Source organism: Stomoxys calcitrans, chromosome 4 (genome assembly GCF_963082655.1).
Source record: "Stomoxys calcitrans chromosome 4, idStoCalc2.1, whole genome shotgun sequence".
Classification (NCBI taxonomy): Eukaryota; Metazoa; Arthropoda; class Insecta; order Diptera; family Muscidae; genus Stomoxys; species Stomoxys calcitrans.
The window spans coordinates 132010293-132031729 of record NC_081555.1 but is presented as its reverse complement, the minus strand read 5'-3'; the positions used below and the strand labels follow the sequence as shown (position 1 = coordinate 132031729).

At 39.8% G+C, this 21437-nt stretch overlaps 1 protein-coding gene across 1 annotated transcript in view; it reads right to left on the bottom strand.

Moving 5' to 3' along the window:
• LOC106082631 (uncharacterized) overlaps positions 1-19943 on the bottom strand; it is a 43565-nt gene extending 23622 nt beyond the window's left edge. The window contains exons 1-4 of the mRNA XM_059367612.1: positions 19870-19943; positions 15446-15578; positions 11665-11814; positions 11161-11599 (exon numbers count right to left, since the gene is read on the bottom strand). Of these exons, the coding sequence (XP_059223595.1) occupies positions 11161-11599; positions 11665-11814; positions 15446-15574 (718 nt within the window). The 5' untranslated portion in view covers positions 15575-15578; positions 19870-19943. The remainder of the gene's footprint in view (positions 1-11160; positions 11600-11664; positions 11815-15445; positions 15579-19869) is intronic.
• Between the last annotated feature and the right edge of the window lie 1494 nt (positions 19944-21437).

Genomic DNA, 21437 nt, shown 5'->3' with positions numbered 1-21437 from the left:
GGAATTCATCATTAGCGCGTCAAAATCGCGCGTATTTGCAATGAAATCGGAGCGTATTTTGGCAAAAAATGGAAATTTTAAAAATCTTAAATATGCTCTGAATTCAGTATTCGATGAGGAATTGCATTCGCCAATGTTTTTTATGAAAATCGAAAAAAAAATTTTTTGACCATTTTTCGGACAAGGCTATAAGTCATTGAAATTTTCGAAAATCAGCACAATTTCGAAATTTTCAAAATCTCAAAAATGTTGGCAAATCTTAAGGACGATGAGAAGCGCGATAGCGCGTCAAAATCGCGCGTATTTGCAATGAAATCGGCGCGTATTTTGGCAAAAATTGGAAATTTTAAAAATCTGAAATATGCTCTGAATTCAGTATTCGATAAGGAATTGCATTCGCCAATGTTTCTTACGAAAATCGAAAAGAAGTTTTTTTTGACCATTTTTCGGACATGGCTATAAGTCATTGAAATTTTCGAAAATCAGCACAATTTCGAAATTTTCAAAATATTAAAAATGTTGGCGAATCTTAAGGACGATGAGAAAACATTTAGGAATTCATCATTAGCGCGTCAAAATCGCGCGTATTTGCACTGAAATCGGCGCGTGTTTTGGCAAATAATGGAAATTTTAAAAATCTGAAATATGCTCTGAATTCAATATTCAATGGGGAATTGCATTCGCCAATGTTTTTTACGAAAATCGGAAAAATTCGTTCCGCAACAATTTGGTCATATAAAAGAAACTTTGATACATTCATACATCCTTCAAGTTTTGGAAAAATATACTTACTTTGCTAGAGCCATTCAGAATGACGCGGAGTTCATTAGCATGGAATCTTTGATGTGTTAATAATAATATGACAAATTTAATATATTCTCCATCCTATAATCAAACGTTTACAAATCGAAAAATAAAAAATTCCAAAGGCTACATACTTGGAATGAAGGCTTATTGGGCTCCATTTACATTACAAATAGGCACTTAAATACATACATAGACCATAAGAAAATGTGTGCTAAAACGAGTACCACTTTTTCTTTCGCAAAGTAAATTCATATTGTAGCTTGGAATCTATTAAATATACATTTGGCTGGTACGAGCAGTTTTACAAAAAGTTTACTTTTCAAAGGGGATTTTATAGCCAGTTGATACCAAAGTTCTTCAAAATGCCTCTATTTAAAAAAAGTAAACCCACGGTTGAGTTAAAATAAACTACTTTCGAATAAAGTTGAACTTCATATAGCGATAAAGATATTTTTATTTGCTTTTAGTTAATGTTTATTTAAAAAAATAATTACTTCACATGAACTTCGCGATGGTTCAACGTTAACTAAATGGAAATAAACTATTCTCTATTCGGTACATATGGGGAACCATGGTGTATTACATTTTTAATTAACATTTTTAACTCGCAAATGTCTTTAATTTGAGTCCCATAATCAGTCTATATATCAGTTTAAGAGGGTTTCAAGTGATGGGTGGGATCCCTGAAAATTAATTCCCCGAAGTTTGACCCCAAATGTGGATGACAGATTCATACCCTTTTCTCAAATAACTTTCGTTTAATTTGTATACCCTCCACCATAGGATGGGGGTATACTAATTTCGTCATTCTGTTTGGAACACCTCGAAATATGCGTCTGAGACCCCATAAAGTATATATATTCTTGATCGCCATGTCATTTTAAGTCGATCTAGCCATGTCCGTCCGTCCGTCTGTCTGTCAAAAGCACGCTAACTTTCGAAGGAGTAAAGCTAGCCGCTTGAAATTTTGCACAAATACTTTTTATTAGTGTAGGTCGGTGGGGATTGTAAATGGGTCAAATCGGATCATGTTTTGAAATAGCTGCCATATAAACCGATCTTGCGTTTTGACTTCTGAAGCTTCTAGAGGACGCAATTCTTATCCGATATGACTGAAATTTTGCACGTGGTGTTTTGGTATCACTTAAAACAACTGCGCTAAGTATGAATCAAATCGGTCCATGTTTTGACATAGCTGTCATATAAACCGGTCTTGGGTCTTGACTTCTTGAGCCTCTAGAGGGCGCAATTCTCGTCCGATTTGGCTGAAATTTTGCACGAAATGTTTTGGTATCATTTCCAACAACTGTGTTTAGTATGATTTAAATCGGTTCATAATTTGGTATAGCTGTCACATAAACCGATCGTGGATCTTGACTTATCAACCGATTGCTGAAATTTCGCACGAGGTGTTTTGCTATGACTTCCAATAACTGTGCTAGGTATGGCGCAAATCGGTATATAACCTGATATAGCTGCTATATAAACCGATCTGGGATCTTGACTTCTTGAGCTTCTAGTTTTTTTAAGGTGATCGGAGATGGAGCGGCACCCAGACCCTTGACCCTAAAATTGGATGTTAGATTCGTGTTCTCAATATATTCATATTCAAAACCAGTAAAATAATTACAACTTACAGACGGACACAAGGACGGCCCACAATCATTTTCGAAAAATTAAGGAAATATATATTTACTTTAAAGGTAGTATAACAATATTTTGTCATGTTACAAGCAGAAGGACCAAATTAATATTTTCTCCATTATATGGTGGTGTATATAAATTCGTATATTTCTTTTTAGCAATTTACAGAAACTTGTAGTAAGTTTTTACGAGTATCACTTTTTGCTTAATTGCCTTCGTTCGACGACCAAGGGCGGATGTTTAATCAGTTGTAGGGCAATATGATTTTCACAAACCAAGTCTTCCATCTTGGCAGTTGATGAGAATTTGTATCGTTTCAAACACTTGGCAAATGAGACTTTAATATTCATTTCAGCGTACCGCATGCCTATGAGGAGAATAATGGTAGATATTTTTGATAATTTTTTTTAGAGATTTTTAACATTATAAAAAGGATAAAATAATGATGAAATATTTATAACATGTTAACAAGTAATAAGTTCAGCAGGATCGAATCTTGGGAACCCACCACCATAGATTCTGGAACAAATGTACGCAAAACCAGTAAGGAAAGGCAAAATGCGGGAGGTGCCCAGGTAATCGCCCGATTTTCACTCTAAGAGCCACTGCAAGCGCCTTTATTGACCAATAGTCCCAAAATTTTGTTCAACGCTTTCCTCGACGACTTCCACAATATCCAAAAAGTTTGGTTGAAATCGGTTCAGATTTAGATATAGCTCCCATGTCATGTATATGTTCGTCCGATTTTGAGATATATTGCAATAAAGTGCTCATTTGTTAACTAATTTTCTTGAAATTTGGCAGGAAAGAATTTCTTTTGACTCTTAGATTATTCTTTTGACCCGATTTTCACTGCTAGAGCCACTGCAAGCGCATTTATTGAGCAATCATGCCAAAATTGTGCACAAAGCTTTCCTCAATGCCTGTTGCAATATCTAAGAATTTGGTCAAAATCGGTGCAGATGGGAGCTACATTAAACCCATAAATATGTTCGTCAGATTTTGTATAATTTACAAAAATGTTGTCATTTGTCAACCGTATTCGTTACAGTTTGAACATATTTGGTCAAAATTTGATACGGATTGTTTAATAACCCACCTGAAAACATCCGCACAGGTCCATCAAAATTGGTTCAGAATTAAAAATAGCTCCCTCTTTTTACCTATAAGGTTGGTATAGATAACAAGTAAAAGCGTGCCAAGTTCGGCCGGGCCGAATCTTATATACCCTCCACCATGGATCGCATTTGTCGAGTTTTTTTCCCGGCATCTCTTCTTAGGCAAAAAAAGGATATAAGAAAAGATTTGCTCTGCTATTAGAGCGATATCAAGATATGGTCCGGTTTGAACCACAATTAAATTGTATGTTGGAGACCTGTGTAAAATGTCAGCCAATTCGAATAAGAATTGCGCCCTTTGGCGGCTCAAGAAGTAAAATAGAGAGATCAATTTATATGGGAGCTGTATGGGGCTATAGACCGATTCATCCCATAATAAAATCGTATGTTCATGGTCATGAGAGAATCCGTTGTACAAAATTTCAGGCAAATCGGATAATAATGGAGACCTCTAGAAGCTCAAGAAGTCAAGATCCCAGATCGGTTTATATGGCAGCTATATCAGGTTATGAACCGATTTGAACCTTATTTGACACAGTTGTTGAAAGTAAGAATGAAATACGTCTTGCAAAATTTCAGCCATATCGGATAAGAATTGCGCCCTCTAGAGGCTCAAGAAATCAAGACCCAAGATCGGTTTATATGATAGCTGTATCAGGTTATATACCGATTCGAACCATACTTGGCACAGTTATTGGATATCATAAGAAAACACGTCGTGCAAAATTTCATTCCAATCGGTTAAGAATTGCGCACCCTAGAGGCTCAAGAAGTCAAGACCCAAGATCGGTTTATGTGACAGCTATATCAGGTTATATACCGATTTGAACCATACTTGGCACAGTTATTGGATATCATAACAAAACACGTCGTGCAAAATTTCATCCCAATCGGATAAGAATTGCGCACTCTAAAGGCTCTAGAAGTCAAGACCCACGATCGGTTTATATGATAGCTATATCAGGTTATATACCGATTTGAACCATACTTGGCACAGTTATTGGATATCATAACAAAACACGTCGTGCAAAATTTCATCCCAATCGGATAAGAATTGCGCACTCTAGAGGCTCAATAAGTCAAGACCCAAGATCGGTTTATATGGCAGCTATATCAAAACGTGGACCGATATTGCCCATTTACAATACCAACCGACCTACACTAAGAAGTATTTGTGCAAAATTTCAAGCGGCTAGCTTTACTCCTTCGGAAGTTAGCGTGCTTTCGACAGACAGACGGACGGACATGGCTAGATCGACATAAAATGTCGCGACGATCAAGAATATATTGGGTTGCCCAAAAAGTAATTGCGGATTTTTTAAAAGAAAGTAAATTCATTTTTAATAAAAGAAATAAAGAATGAACTTTAATCAAATATACTTTTTTACACTTTTTTTCTAAAACAAGCTTAAAGTAACAGCTGATAACTGGCAGAAGAAAGAATGCAATTACAGAGTCACAAGCTTACTTTTTGGGCAACCCAATATATACTTTATGGGTCTCAGACGAATATTTCGAGTAGTTACAAACAGAATGACGAAATTAGTATACCCCCCATCCTATGGTGGAGGGTATAAAAAGTGGGTGTTACAAACAAATGCAAAATTGCAAATTTTGCCCATGAACATTCCACTAAGGAACAGGGGCAAACTTCTCACATATCAATGAGTGCAGTCCGATTCAAGTTTAAGCTCAATGATAAGGGGCCTCTTTTTTAAAGCCGTGTCCGAACGGCGTGCCGCAGGGCGACATCTCTTTGGAGAGAAGTTTTAAATGGCATGGTACCTCACAAATGTTGCCAGCATTAGGAGGAGAAAACCACCGCTGAAAATTTGTTCTGATGGTCTCGCCAGGATTCGAACCCAGGCGTTCAGCGTCATAGGCGGATATGATAACCTCTGCTCTGCGGTGGCCTTCAAAAATGCCCTAAGTTATAATACCTTGTAGCCGAGTTGGTAGCGTGCTTGGATTACCAGTGCAGAAGACGTGGGTTCGATTCCCGCCAGAAGCCTTGGTCTGTCGCAACTGTGGCATAACAATGGGCTTAAAATTTTCTAAGTGAGTCTGTGAAGGACTGCCACTCTTACCTAACCTAAAATACCCTGTACCACAGTAGTAGTGTAGCATATAAAAACTTAGTTGAAGGACCAAACATCTACTGGAATTAGAAGTCTATTTGGGAGATCGATTTATATGCGAGCTTTATCAGTTTATGGACCAATTTGCACCGTTTTGGCACCTTTATTGGAAGCCTTTACAAAACACACTGTGCACAATTTTAGACAAATTGGAGAAAAATTACGGCTTCTAGGTGCTAAAAATTCAAACCCGAAGATCGGTTTATATGGAAGCTATATCCTTTTCTATACCGATTCGAAACATCCGCTCCAAGTGGATGTTGTGAGTCAAAACAAAAGTCTTTCTGACAAGTTTCAGTCAAATCGGATACAAATTGAGGCCCTTAGAAGCTCAAGGAGTTAAAGTCGGAGATCTGTTTATATGGGGCTATATTTAAACATTAACCGATATAGATGCGTATAATATTCTAAAGCGTTTTTTATATGTAGTCATTTCGTTTGTAACACCTCGAACCATCCATTTGCGTCTCCATAATAAAATATTCTTGATCGTTTTGACATTCTTAGCCAATCTAGACATATCCGTCCGTCCGTTCGTTTGTGGTAACCACCCACTTGAATTTTCGTACAGATACTTCATACTGATGTAGGCCACTGGGGATTGCAAATCAACTATATCGGTTTAGATTTGCATATAGATCTCATATAAAGTGGTCCTGCGTCTTCCTCCTTTTGTCTCGAAATGTTGATCTGCGTCCGTCCGTCTGTGAAAATCACTATATCGATTTCATGAATCCCTGGAGTTGCAAATATTACCCGATTGGGCTGAAATCTTACATATAGTGTTCTGTTATGACTTTCAACCATCGTGCCAAGTTTATTTCAAATGAGCCCCTAGAAGCCTCAATTTTCATCCCATTTGGCTGAAAAAACAAAGACTTGAGTTATGACATCCATGTCAAGCACAATCCTAATCGGTCTACATAATGATGTAGCCCCAATATGGTTAGGTTAGGTTAGGTTGAAAAGAGGGTGCAGATATTAATCCGCCCCATGCCACTATGGACATACATCTAAGCCAGTAATCGGCTTGTTGTGCGCTCAAAAATCTATAAAGTAACCTCTAAAAAGAAAATTTTAAGTTAAGAATTCCGTGCTACTTACAAAATCCTTAATTGTTTTCAATACCACTCCCCTAAGTTGATTTATATCTGATATTGTGTCTCCACCTAAATACTGGTATCTGTTAGACGCGAAAGCCGGGCAATGACAAAGGAAATGCTCCAACGTCTGATCATCTTCCCCGCATGCCCTACACATGCTATCACTTGCCGCACCTATTTAACATAAGTGAGCTTGTAGTCCTATGTGTCCCGTTATGATACCAACTGCTATACGGACCTCCTTCTTGCTTCCTTTCAGGGATAGGATTTTCGCCGTCCTACCGACCGTTTCGCTGTTCCACAATGTTGCATGCGCATCCTTCGCCCACTCCCTTAACTCGGACTGCGTTGACCCGAAAGGCTTCGATTTAACCAAGTTTACTGACGGTAGTCCCCTGGCCTTAACCGCCAAATCGTCTGCCCATTCATTTTCTCCTTACTCCGTTATGGCCCGGCACCCAAACCATGCGGATTTTCTCTTCCTCAGAGAAGGACTTAATGTCCTTCTTACACTGCAAGACTGTTCGGGACCTTACCTACCGTCCTGGTTGTTATTGCCCTTATGGCAATTTTACTGTCGTTCACAATGTTCACAATCGACGTCTTCGCGTTAGCATCACACCACTTCACGCATTCCGTGATCGCCCGGATCTCCGCCTGCAGGACCGTATTATGGGCAGGCAGTCTCTGTCCCTGGGTTCTCAATGTAAACCCCCAGGCCCACTCTGTCTTCTAGCTTTGATCCATCCGTGTAACATGATCTTCCAGATGGCAACACTAGGGTTCAGTCATTCCAAGACTCTTCCCTTCCTTCCAGGTTTCCTATTGTCGCCTCGATTATACCACGATGGTATGAGCTGCTCCCATCCTCAATCCATTCTCGCATCGCCTTAAGTCTCATAGCCGCAGTGGCTGCCTCACATTTAATCTGCATGTCAATGGGTCGGATATCTAGAATAGTCTCCATTGCCCTAGTGGGCGTGGTCCTCACCGCTCTGCCTATGCCAAGACAACATGTTCTCTGAACCTGTTGTAAGGTCCTTATATTCCACTTTTTCTCCATAGCAGTCCACCAAACTACTGAGGCGTAAGTAAGCATTGGTCTAGTCACGCTCCTGTAGAGCCAGTGGACTATCCTCGGATTCAGGCCCCATTTAGAGCCTACGGCCAGTCGACATAGTGCCCAACATCTGTGAGTCTTCTCAGTACGATTCTGAATGTGACACTTCCAATTCAGTTTCTCGATCAAGATCACACCTAAGTATTTGACCTTGTCAGATATCGAAATCGTCATATTGAGGAAATGTGGTGCGTTGGCCCACCTTCGTCTTCCTCGTGAAGAGGCATATTTCAGTCTTCTCTGGGTTAACATTGAGAACTCTGGGTCTAGCCCAGTCATATGCCATATGTATCACCCTTTTTGCCCTTCTGCATAGCTCGTTCGGATCCTTACCCCTTAGAAGTATTATAACATCGTCTGCGTAGCAGACGGGTTCAAATCCCTCCTTAGTCAGCATCCGTAATAGGTCTTTTATGGTGGTCACCCATAGGAGTGGCGATAAACTGGCCCCCTGTGCCGTGCCCTGTGTCACTTTCTCCCTTATATTTATGCCATAGGACACACAATTTATCCACCTGTTACTTAGCATATGGTTTATCCAGTCTCTAAGGACCGGGGCTACCCGGTACTGGTCTAAGGATTGGATCAGTGTGTCGGTCCGCACATTGTTAAAAGCCCCCTCGATGTCAAGGCGTACCGCTAGGGTGTGCGTTTTGACATCGAAGGATTCTTCTATTTTATGCACAACCTCGTGCAGGGCAGTCTCCACCGACCTTCGCTAGACATATACATGCTGTTTGTATTTGAGCAGTTCGTTGGATGTCATACTCTTTATCATGGTGTCCACAATACGTTCCATGTTTTTGAGTAGAAAGGACGTAAGGTTTATGGGTCTGTAGACCTTTGGTGTCGCATTAATTGCTTTGTCGGGCTTGGGTATGAATACCACCCTTGCCTCCTGCCAGGCTTTCATAGTATATGAAAGTCCTAGGCTCGCTGTGAAAATTTTGGCCAGACGAGGCGCCAGATAGTCTGCCTCTTTCTGCAGTAACGCCGGAAATATTTCATCAGGTCCCGGTGAATTAAATGGTTTGAAGCTCCTCAAGGATTCCTTCACCATAAATTCCGTTATTATAAACCCCGAATATAAACCGATCCCCGGTTTGACTTCTTGAGACCCTAGAAGCCTCTATTTTCATCCGATTTGGCTGAAATTTGGAATAAAGACTAGTGTTATGACTTCTAAAATCCATGTCCCCATATAAACCGATCACCTATATTGATTTTTGAGCCCCTAAAAGTCTCAATTTTTATCCGATTTGTCTGAATTTTGGAACAAAGACTTGTGTTAAGACTTCAAACATCCATGTCAAGTACGATGCTAGCCTATCTATAAACTGATATAGCCCCCATATAAACAGATCACCGGTATAGGCTTCTTGAGCCCCTAGAAGCCTACATTTTCATCCGATTTAGCATAAGTTTGGAATATTGAAGCCTCAATCAATTCCCGATTGATAGCTGCCATATATACTGATCTGCTGATTAAGGGTCTAAAACCCATAGAAACTGAATTTATTACCAGTTTTGCTGACATTTGAAACAGTGAGTTTTATTAAAACTCCCGACATCCAACCCAAATATGGTTCAGATCAGACTATATTTAGATATCGCTGCCATCTAGACCGATCTGTCGATTAAGGGTCTGAATCCCATATAAGCCTTATTTAATACCCGATTTCGTTGAAATTTAAAATAGTGAGTTTTTTAAGCCCCCCGAATATCCGACCCAAATATGATTCAGATCGGACTTTATTTAGTTATAGCTGCCATATAGACCGATATGCCGACATAGTATCTAAATCACGTAAAAGACGCATTTATTATACGATTTCGCTGGACTTTCACACAGTGACTTGTATTAAGCCTCCCGCCATCAGACCAGAATATGGTGGACTATATTTAGATATGACTGCCATATAGACCGACCTTTCAATTTAGGGTCTTAATTCCATAAAAAACGGATTTATTGGCTGATTTTGCTGAAACTGTGTCTTGTGTAAGAGTTCTCGGGACCTGAATCAAATATGATCCAGACCGGACCCTATTTAGATATTGGGTTGCCCAAAAAGTAATTGCGGATTTTTCATATAGTCGGCGTTGACAAATTTTTTCACAGCTTGTGACTCTGTAATTGCATTCTTTCTTCTGTCAGTTATCAGCTGTTACTTTTAGCTTGCTTTAGAAAAAAAGTGTAAAAAAAGTATATTTGATTAAAGTTCATTCTAAGTTTTATTAAAAATGCATTTACTTTCTTTTAAAAAATCCGCAATTACTTTTTGGGCAACCCAATATAACTATGGACATGATAGTGAAGTTATTATAAATAGGGTGAATAATATATCCATGGTGGTGGGTATCCAAAGGTCGACACGGCCGAACTTAACACGTTTTTACTTGTCATCTATGGTATAAAATGTTCTAGACATTTCTTATTGCCGGTGCATATCTTAAACACAGAACGTTAAAGTTGTTATACGCCTTAATCCTGTTGGGTGTTGTTGCCCGTTATCCAAGGCAGAACTGTCACATGTATTTTCACTGTTATCTCTTATTCAAAGGTATCATCTAGTACCATCTACCTCTTTCCGGTAAGAACAGTATATCTGCATAGTTCCTTTGTTACAAATCGCCAGATAGTAACATACAATATACATTCGTTAAGCAGCTTATCGGCAAGGGCTGCCGCCTTATTGTACAACACACTGCTACAACAACATCAAGAACTTAAGTAGCCCATTCCTTACATTAACATCTGAGCTTCCCCATATGTGGTGATGTGTATTAGCTTCGCTGCCCACAATGAGGTTCTTCTTCCCTGCAGAAGTATCTTACACTAACAACATCAGGTTTATATGCTGAATCTCTGACCTTATTGATGCTGTTATTAGCTCTTCAGAAAAGTCTTCAACAACAGCTGCTGAAGTATCCCATGGGTGCCCACTTCTATTTGTGGGATCCATAGAATACAAGAAATGTAAACATGTTGAAGAACTCGAGGTGCTCTGATTTCAATATAAATAATGAATATCTTTCATATCCATAGTCCTTACCAACTCCATCAATCTTCCAACCGATGGTGATGGTGATTGCAGTACCCTAGTCTCCTAGCAACTGAGCTCAAGACCTAAATGACTAAATAACTCTTCTGGACTGGGCCCTGGAATTAAAAATTCTGGAGCGCCTATTCATCTTACGATATAGGGTATACAAATGCTTACAATACCTACCTATACAATTACGAGGACCTTTTGCAAATGGAATATATGCACAGGGATCCCTCTTTTCTACATTAGCTGGAAGGAAATTATCAGGATTGAATTTATCGGCATCTGGGCCCCAGAACTCTTTGCTGCGATGCAAATTATAGACATCAAGTAAAACGTCTAGACCATCAGGTAAGACCACACCATTGCTGAGTTTTAGATCTCCACCTGTTACTGTACGTCCCATAAATGATATTATAGGAAAAAGTCGCATAGTTTCTTTTATAATCATATCGAGGTATACCATCTGACCCATATGATCAAAAGTCACTTCGAATTCTTCATCATCGTTGTAGTCGGGAAAAATGCTGCATAACTCCTCATAGGCGCGTTCTTGAATTTCAGGATGCATACCCAGCAGAATGAAGGCAAAATAAACAGTGGAAGCAGAACCTTCAAATGACTTCAAAAAGAATAGAAATATACTTAAAATTCTACATTTGGAATTTTAGGCAATATCATACATACCCCTATAAATACGTGCATTAGTTCCCGTATAGTATCGTCTCTTGTGAGCTTATCATCCTGAACGGCTCTGTCTAAATGTTCCATTACCGTAGCGACATTCTCAAGATAGCTGGGATGAACACCTCGCATTGTTTTATAGTTATCTAGGGTCTAAAAAAAAGTTACTGCCCCTATAACTTGAAATTATATTTTTGATTTTGCATTTTTATTATGTTTGACTGGGTGGGACCTTGTTTACCTATCTTCATCTTAAATAAGGATTTTATTCTATTAGAGCAAATGAAATGTTTTAGGCCAGCAATAGCCAACTTTTTGTGAGACTTTTGCTATAGTCAATGACAGCAAACAGATATACCTCTTTAAGTTTAGCTTAGACAAAAGCTCCCAATTTGTGACAATATCTCAACCTTTGCCTTTCGAACAAAATATAGCAGAGCAAGGTTGCATATGACTAAAACAGCAATGGGCAAATTATTGTTTAAGTACATAGTAACATAAGCCAACAAGCTTGCATATAATGACAAAATACGTGTAAGTGCCCATCATTGTGCTCCTTCACATCTGAAAGCTCGTCGGATTTTAAATTTTCTAGAATAACTCTGTGGTATGGCACCCAGATAAGGGGAATTTTGAACTGTTCTAGAGAGAGCTTCTTAAGAGCTACCGGGCACGTCCTTGGGGAATAACAGCCTCCCATTGCACCTGAGGAAGTCAATCTTCCGCGGCAAACCAGACGCCTCAGTGCCTACAGAGCAAGGTTTAATGGCAACGTGAAGGATGTATATCCCGATTGTGACTCGGGAACCACTCGACACTGGTGTCCTTTTTCACTGCCCAGCCAGACCCCCTCAACTCAGACGCAGATCCTTCTGGAGGCGCCCCAACTTAGTTGCAGCGCTCCTGGATACTCAACAGAATCCATCAGACGAAAGATAGAACAAAACAACAACAACCGGGCGCATCCACAGATTGCGGATAGTGGACAAGTTTTTATATGAACTATATCAGTTTATAGACTGATTTGGACCGTAATTGGCACAGTTATTGGAAGTCACAATAGAGCACTACATGCAAAATTTCAGCCAAATCGGACAAAAATTGTAAAACCTCAAGAAGTCAAATGGGCAGATCGGATTGTATGGGAGCTATATCAGGTAATAGATCGATTTGGACTGCACTTGCCACATTTATTGGAAGTCGCAACAGAACAATAAATGCAACATTTCAGCCCAATCGGACAAAATATGCGGATGTTAAGGACTCAAGAAGTAAAAACGGGAGATCGGTTTATATGGGAGCTATATCAGGTTATAGACCGATTTAGACCGTACTTGGCACAGTTGTTCGAAGTCACAACAGAGCACTACATGCAAAATTTCAGCTAAATCGGATAGAAATTCTAAGGCCTCAAGAAGTCAAATGAGCAGATCGGTTTGTATGGGAGCTATATCAGGTTATAGACCGATTTGGACTGTACTTGGCACAGTTATTGGAAGTCACAACAGAACAATACATGCATGCAAAATTTCAGCCCAATCGGACTTGCGAATTGAGGCTTCCAGGAGTTCAGGAAGTCAAATCTGGAGATCGGTTTATATGGGAGTTATATCTAAATCTGAATAGATATGGCCCATTTGCACTCCCCAAAGGCCTCAAGTAGTAAATATCTGTGCAAAATTTCAAGCGGCTAGCTTTACGCGTTCGACCGCTATGATGATTTCGAAAGACGGACAGACATGGCTAGATCGACTCAGAATGTCGAGGCGAATATATTGGGTTGCTCAAAAAGTAATTGCGTATTTTTCATACAGTCGGCGTTGACAAATTTTTTCACAGCTTGTGACTCTGTAATTGCATTCTTTCTTCTGTCAGTTATCAGCTGTTACTTTTAGCTTGCTTTAGAAAAAAAAATGTAAAAAAGTATATTTGATTAAAGTTCATTCTAATTTTTATTAAAAATGCATTTACTTTCTTTTAAAAAATCCGCAATTACTTTTTGGGCAACCTAATATATACTTTACGGGGTCTTAGACGAATATTTCAAGGTGTGACAAACGGAATGACTAGATTAGTATACCCCCATCTTATGGTTTTTGAAAACTAAAAAAGTTTTGCAATTTGACCAATCTACGATTAACGTTTTTAATTAGAATATGGTACCGATTTCCCCTGTATAGGCTCACTCTCTCATAAAGTAGATTTTAGGCGTTCTTTAGATGAAATCTTCTATTTTTGGATATTTTTTTCGAGAACTTCTCCGATTTTGTCGATCGGATTCTGGCCAAATGCTTTTATGGATGTGAAATGCTCTGTACAATCACTTCATAATCATTCTTGAACTCTATACGACGTAATCTTTGAGTCAACGGACACGACACGATTTTTCCACACTTGGTTCGTAGTTATTTCAGTATAAGTCAGATGAGGTTTCGATAACTATCTTCATCCATTTTAACATAATAAATACTATTGCGTTGCCCAAAAAGTAATTGTGGATTTTTCATATAGTCGGCGTTGACAAAATTTTTCCCAGCTTGTGACTCTGTAATTGCATTCTTTCTTCTGTGAGTTATCAGCTGTTACTGTTAGCTTGCTTTAGAAAAAAGTGTAAAAAAGTATATTTGATTAATGTTCATTCTAAGTTTTATTGAAAATGCATTTACTTTCTTTTAAAAAAATCCGCAATTACTTTTTGGGCAACCCAATAGTTTACCAAAGACAGGGCACCACTAAACCATATGGAGGTAATGTCTTTGGTTGAACTCATTGGTTTTCCCACATTTTATTGGACAATCCGACTTAAGAATGTTCTAGTTTGACCCAACTCTAAACCCAACATTTTCTAAAACAGATGGCGTCATCCCTAAGTGTTGTGTAGCCAACTCCAAACAATTCTCTGTGTTGCTTTTTTGAAAGTAAAGACGGCTCTTTTTGACATGGTTTAAATTTTAAAATAACTTAAATTCGTATTTAACTCCAAGTACATTTAATTACAGTCAAATATTGTGCCGTTTGGTATATGTGTACATTTGGGGTATAATTTGGTGGTGGTGCAACCCTCCAGCAATTGACCCAAATTTTTATATACTTTTCGTATTCTTCTCTCAAATACCTTTCGTTTAAGTCCCATATAGTTCCGTTCAGTGCACATGTTCATTTGGGGCATAAGTTTGGGGTGCGGCGACCCGCCTGGGAATAGACCTCAAAGTTTTATATAAGTTTCGTATTCTACTCTCAAGTAAGTTTCGATTGAGTCCCGATCGGCCTACATTTCTTCTTCGGGACGATTTTTGGGGTGGAGCGGCCCCTGGGAACTTTTTCCCAAATTTTTATCCAACTTTCGTATCCGTTTGTGAGGGTTTCGTGGTAGGGCGTCCCCCACCATTATTTGACCCCAAAGTTTTATAACAATTTTGTGTTTTTGGGTTACCATAGGGTAGAGGCCACCGTGGCGCAGAGGTTAGCATGAACGTCAACGACGTCGAACGCCAGGGTTCAAATCCCGGCATGAACATCAACAACATTTTCAGCGGTGGTTATCCCTTTACTAATGCTGGCTACATTTGTAAAGTATTCTGTCATATTAAAACTTCTCTAACAAAAGGTGACGCTATGCGGCACGCCGTTCGGACTCGGCATGAAACAGGTGGCCCCTTATCATTGAACTTAAACTTCAATTGGACTGCACTCATTGGTATGAGAGAAGTATCCCCCGATACTTTATGGCATGTTCATGGGAAACTTAGTTACGCAATATATGTACATGTTTTAGTTTACTTACCTCAACAATAACTGAGTGAAGTATGTCAATCATTTCAGACGATTCCTTAAAAATCGTCTTTTTTGCTATGTCTCGAACGAATCCATTTAAATAAATGAAATTGGTTGATAACTCGCAGATATATTCCATAGCACTGTAAAAGAAGGCAAATAAAAAGGCATTAAGTTCTGCCGGGCTGAACTTTGAAAGAGCCCACCACCTCAGGTATGCAGTCAATCAAGTAAATTTATGTGCACATTTGTCTAGCAAATAAAATGGTTATGTTCACACCATTAATATACGGATGTCTAATTTCTGGCTTTGAAAAGAGCGGACGGGTTTTCATTTCGCTCCTCAAAGAAAAATATCCGTATATCGGAATAGGTACTACCTATTACGAAAAAAATGTAAAGCCTTTTTGGAGTAGGCTCAAAATGAACTCCAAAGACCCAACAGATGAGGTGGTGGCAACAGACCGCAGCATGTTTTTCTCCCTTCCTAAAGGTGTGGGTGCTTTGGCACCTGCAGTCGAGAGAAATGCTTTAAGCGCACAACTAGTCGTTATACTAATTAATGAGGAAGATACGGATAAACCAGAGGCATGACCAGTTCGTCCTCAGCCTTTAAGTAAAGGTGGTGTTTAAGACTCGGATGCGACATTGTCAATGAAACAGTCATCGCAGCCGAATCGAGAGATGAGGGCAGCGGGATGATAGCAGAGGTGAGCGATGGCTTTGCTAAACTCGCAAGCAGACCGGGAAAGTGATCCGGTGCACGACGAAGGGCAGAGTGGAGTATGTACTGGTAGTGTCAATGAAACAGTCATCGCAGCCGAATCGAGAGATGAGGGCAGCGGTGAGTGATGGCTTTGCTAAGCTAGCAAGCAGACCGGGAAAGTGATTCGGGACACGACGAAGGAGACAGAGGAGTATGTACCGGTAGCGCAATCGAGCGAAAGTTTGGAACGTTAGAAGGGATAGAACTGTCATTCTAAGCATTTCTATGGCAGCTGGAAAGAGAATCAGATCTCCCGAAAAGCATAACACTGCTAAAATGCTGAATAAGAAAAAGAGCTCGCCGCTTTCAAGTACTCTGGGAAGACCAAGCCAGCCCCCTCGCAATGGAGACACAAGACAGTGTCTTGTGGAGGTAGATAAAATCGGAACAGTAACTAAGGAAGCGCGCACGGCCCCTGAATATTCATGGAGGACTTTGACTTCCAAAAGGATGCCACAGCCATCTCAGCAGGGGAAGATGGTCGCTGATAAAAGTAAAGAGCCGCCATCTTAGCCGGAGTGGCAAGGAAGCACAACAGAGATGAGATGACTTATGTAGTCATCGATATCGGCTGTGAATCCGGTAGGATTCCACCAGATAGAAACATGTATTGAACTCTGAAGAGGTTCAACCCATACGAATTATAAGCTGTGAGTATAGAGGGGACATCTTAACGCTGCGCTTTGCGTCAGCGAAATGTATTGATATTGAATGTCAAAAAGCTAGTTGGAAGTATCCTCACTCCCTAGGGCGCAAAACTCGACCTTGTGAGATAGATGGACATTCCACAGCTCACAAAGGCGACGGGCTTCATCAAGAATAAGGGCGGCGAAATCGCGACGGAAAACATTATGGTAGTCTTAAACAAGCAAAATCAAGAAATGGGAGGTTTTCCACAGGGAGGAGAAGGAGGAAGGAACTCTCCTTGTGTTGGGTATTGATCAAGTTTCCGTGACAAGTTTGGCTAAGACTAAAGGCATGGCGTAATACGGAACCATGACCGTCTTTTTAAGATTGGGAAGAGAAGGATAGGCAACTATCCTTATATTGACCCATCAGGCGGTGCAGTGGTGGGACACTCAATAACGCCTAACGGACAGGGGCCGACGACGAGATTGTCACCGACTCCCTCATTATTGGGAAGACTAGGATAAGCAAAGATCCTAATACTAAAACATCAGGTAGAGCAGGGGCGAAAGACTCAACACAGCCTAACGAACAGGGACCCGATGAAGGAACCATCAACTACTTTCTCGTTATTAGGAAGACTAGGATGGATAAAGATCCTAATGCTGAAACATCAGGCAGTACAGTGATAGAGAACTCAATGCCGCCTAACGCAAAGAGAGCCAACTCCCAAGATTTGGTCGACTAGTATAGGCAACGATCCTAATATTGGAACATCAGGCAGTGCAGGAACGGAAGACTCAATACAGCCTTACGAACAGGGAGATTCAAGATTCAGAAGTCTAGGAAATGAAAAGATTCTAATATTAAAACATAAGGCAGTGCAGTGACAGGAAACTCAATGCAGCCTAAAGAATTCCCGGCAGACGATGAGACCAACACAGGGAGACGGTGGAGCATGCTTGGCATCAATTTATCTTCCTTTCTACTTTCTGACACCGCCACATGCGACGGAGCTGCAACGGTTGGTGAGGAAAGCAAAATAGTCTGGAAATGACAAACTAATATGGTGCGTTACGAACTCTCACCACATTTCTTGGAGTAGTACCAACATTAATAAGCGGGGCCAAGCCCTAGCAGAATTCTTAAATACTAACGACCAAATAACACTTAATATTGGTAACACCGATACCTTTGTTAATAGAATTAGGGAGGAGACAATATGTTCGGAAAATCTAATCGATGAGGTGCAGGATTGAATGGTCTTCATGCAGCATTCCTGCTCAGACCATCGCCACATTAGGTTTAGAAAAGCACGGCCAGTGCCGAATCCGATAAGCTTTCGTAAAAAGTTGAAAACCAACTGGCCAGACTACTCAGAAGAAGACTTGGGCATGATAATTTATATTGCCCAAGCATTAAAGACATTGACGACAATGTCAACAGGATTACGTCAGTCTTTTTTCGAAGAAAGTTGTCCTCTTCGAGAAAGGAAATCAGCCCAAGAGAAACCCTGGATGACCGGGAAGATACTCAACATTGGGAAAGAGGTCCGCAGACTTTTTATGAGAGCACGTCGTAAAAAAACCGTAGCATATTGGAATACAATAAGATTACCAGAGCGGCAAAAACGAAAGCGTTAATGACGCCGGTCGAAAGCGTTAATCAAAAAGTTTCTCTCAAAAACCCATGACCAAACTGAAACGTTAGTAGACGACATAGAGCAGAAACAACGGAGAACATGTTGAGGCTTTTGATGAAAACGCATTTTCCAAAGGATGCAACGGGACTTACGGAATAATGAGGTTGACCGAAGGTTTATCATAACGGAATTTATGGAGCTTCAAACCATTTAAGTCACCCAGACCTGATGGAATATTTCCGGCGTTACTACAAAAGGAGGCCGACTATCTGAAGCCTCATCTGGCCAATATTTTCACAGCTAGGACTAGCATATCATCCGAAAACGTGGCAGGAGGCAAGAGTGGTGTTTATATCAAAGTCCGACAAGTCAAATTATAAACCTTACGTCCTTTCGGCACAAAACCATGGAACACCTTGTGGATACCATGATAAAGAGTAAACTGCTTAGATACAAACAGCATGCCTATGTCATTGGAAGGTCGGTGGAGACTGTCCTCTACGAAGAAGTGCATAAAATAGAAAAATCCTTCGATGCCAAGACGTATACATTGGCGGTATGCATTGACATCGAGGGCACGTTTAATGTGCGGATCAACAGATTGATCGGGTACCGAGTGGACCGGGTCCTTAGACATATATCAAAGGGAGAAAGTGGCACAGGACACGCCACAGGGGGGCATTTTGTCGTCACTCCTTTGGGTGACCACTATAAATTACCTATTACGGATGTTGACTGAGGAGGGATTTGAACCCGTCTGCTACCGAGGGGACCGGGTCCTTAAAGACAGAATAGACCATATGCTAAGGAACAGGTGGATAAATTGCGGGTCCCATGACATAAATCTAAAGGAGAAAGTGGCACAGGACATGCCACAGAAGGGCATTTTGTCGCCACTCCTTTGGGTGACCACCATAAATGACCTATTACGGATGCTGACTGAGGAGGGATTTGAATCCGTCTGCTATGCAGACGATGTTATAATACTTCTTAGGGGTAAAGATGCGAACCAGCTATGGAGAAGGGCTGAAAGGGTCTCGCATATGGCATTTGACTAGGCTAGACCCAAGGGTCTCAATGTTAACCCAGAGAAAACTGAAATGTGCCTGTTCACGAGGAAGATGAAGGTGGGCCAATTTATTTAGTTCCTATATAAACCGGTCTCTCGAGTATTCTTGTTCTGTTCCAAAAAGCTTTAGTTTTTACTGGTTTGACGGAATGTTCTTGTCCAGATGATCAAAAATGTATATGCTTTATTTATTTAAATTTAGAATGGCATCTGAATTTAAAATCAGAAGACATGCTTGCTGAAATGATCATATTGTATAACAATTGCGCCCTCTATAACCAGCGCACTGGTTATAGAGGGCGCAATTTAAAGTTGTTATGAAATACTTACAGGGTGCAACGCTGTGAATACAACTTGATATCGTGTTCGGTTTCATCGAATTGTCTGCCGATTATAGTTTCTGTAATAAAAAAGGTTTCAATATTATTTTAGTTTTTAATTGTTGTACATTATCAGATTCTGGCGACAAAAAAAAATGAGCGATGGTTATCCCCCACTAATGCTGGCGACATTGGAGTAGTTGGATTCGCCTCACCATTAATCAGTTTAAATCCAAGAATTCCTATACTATTGGGTTGCCCAAAAAGTAATTGCGGATTTTTTAAAAGAAAGTAAATGCATTTTTAATATCTTCATTTACCGGTCTCAATAGTAACCAAAATTGAATAAAATAATCTCAATACCACCGTATTCTACCACCACTTACCACTTGAAATATTTAACGTCATTTCCCGTAAGAAATGCAATAGCAGCGTTTTTCTACCACTCTCAATATCCTCGTCAATACATTCGATTAAAGCGTTAGCTTTTCTGTTGAATATCGGTATGAACGTGAGTATATTTTTCACTTTAAAAGCAGGATTCATAATTTTTCGATCACGGCTCCAATGATCACCTTGATACAATGAAAAAATAAAAGCAAAATGAATTGGTAGGAAAGCTGTGGTCTTATTATTTTTGAGCGACTATTTGTAGCTTCTTATCTTATAGTGGTATCAAAAAGTGATTTGTTTTTCCAAATGCTTCTTTCATGTAATAATGCTATATTATTCAATGTCAATGTTATTGACAATTAAAGACACCATATTATTTACTTTATTATCATCAATAATTTGTTTTGAGTTGATTGAAGGAGAAAATACTTAACTTACCTTGCAGTGTTATTAAGCCTCTACTAAGGGCATTACTAAAACCGTCATATACAGGAGCAGGTTTATCTATGCATTGTTTTGAGGCTGTCACATCCTTAATGACAGCAGGATCCGAAGTTAGCAAAAAAATATATGGTCCCATATAGAGCATCATATTTTTGCCATTATTATGAGCGATTTCAATAAAAGTCTTAAGCATAACTAGAATGGAGAAAAAATGTACGAATGTCACATATTGATTTACTTAAAAATTCATACAATGCAGAGTTTTGGCGTCTCGGTGAAAACAGTCTGCTTAATTTTTGGATATCCGAAAAAATGCCAGGTCTCATAGATGGCTGTATCAATTCAAAAATTCGTTTGTAATCTTATGTCAACAGGATTGAGACTGCACTAGTAATCTTTCGAAGATAGTTGTCCGAGAAAATCAGCCCAAGAAAATCCTTGGATGACCGGAGAGATTCGCAACATTGGGAAAGAGGTGCGCAGACTTTATAACAGAGCACGTCGCAAAAAAGCGGAAATTTATTGAGATATGTATTAAACACGACCCAAGGAATTGCAAATTACAAATTTTGCCCATGAACATTCCATTAAGGAACAGGGACAAACTTCCAACATATCAATGAGTGCTGTCCGATTCAAGTTTACGCTTAAGGAGCCTCCTTTTTATAGCCGAGTCCGAATGGCGTGCGCAATGGGACACCCCTTTGTGGAGAAGTTTTGTGAAGAAGTTTACATGGCTGC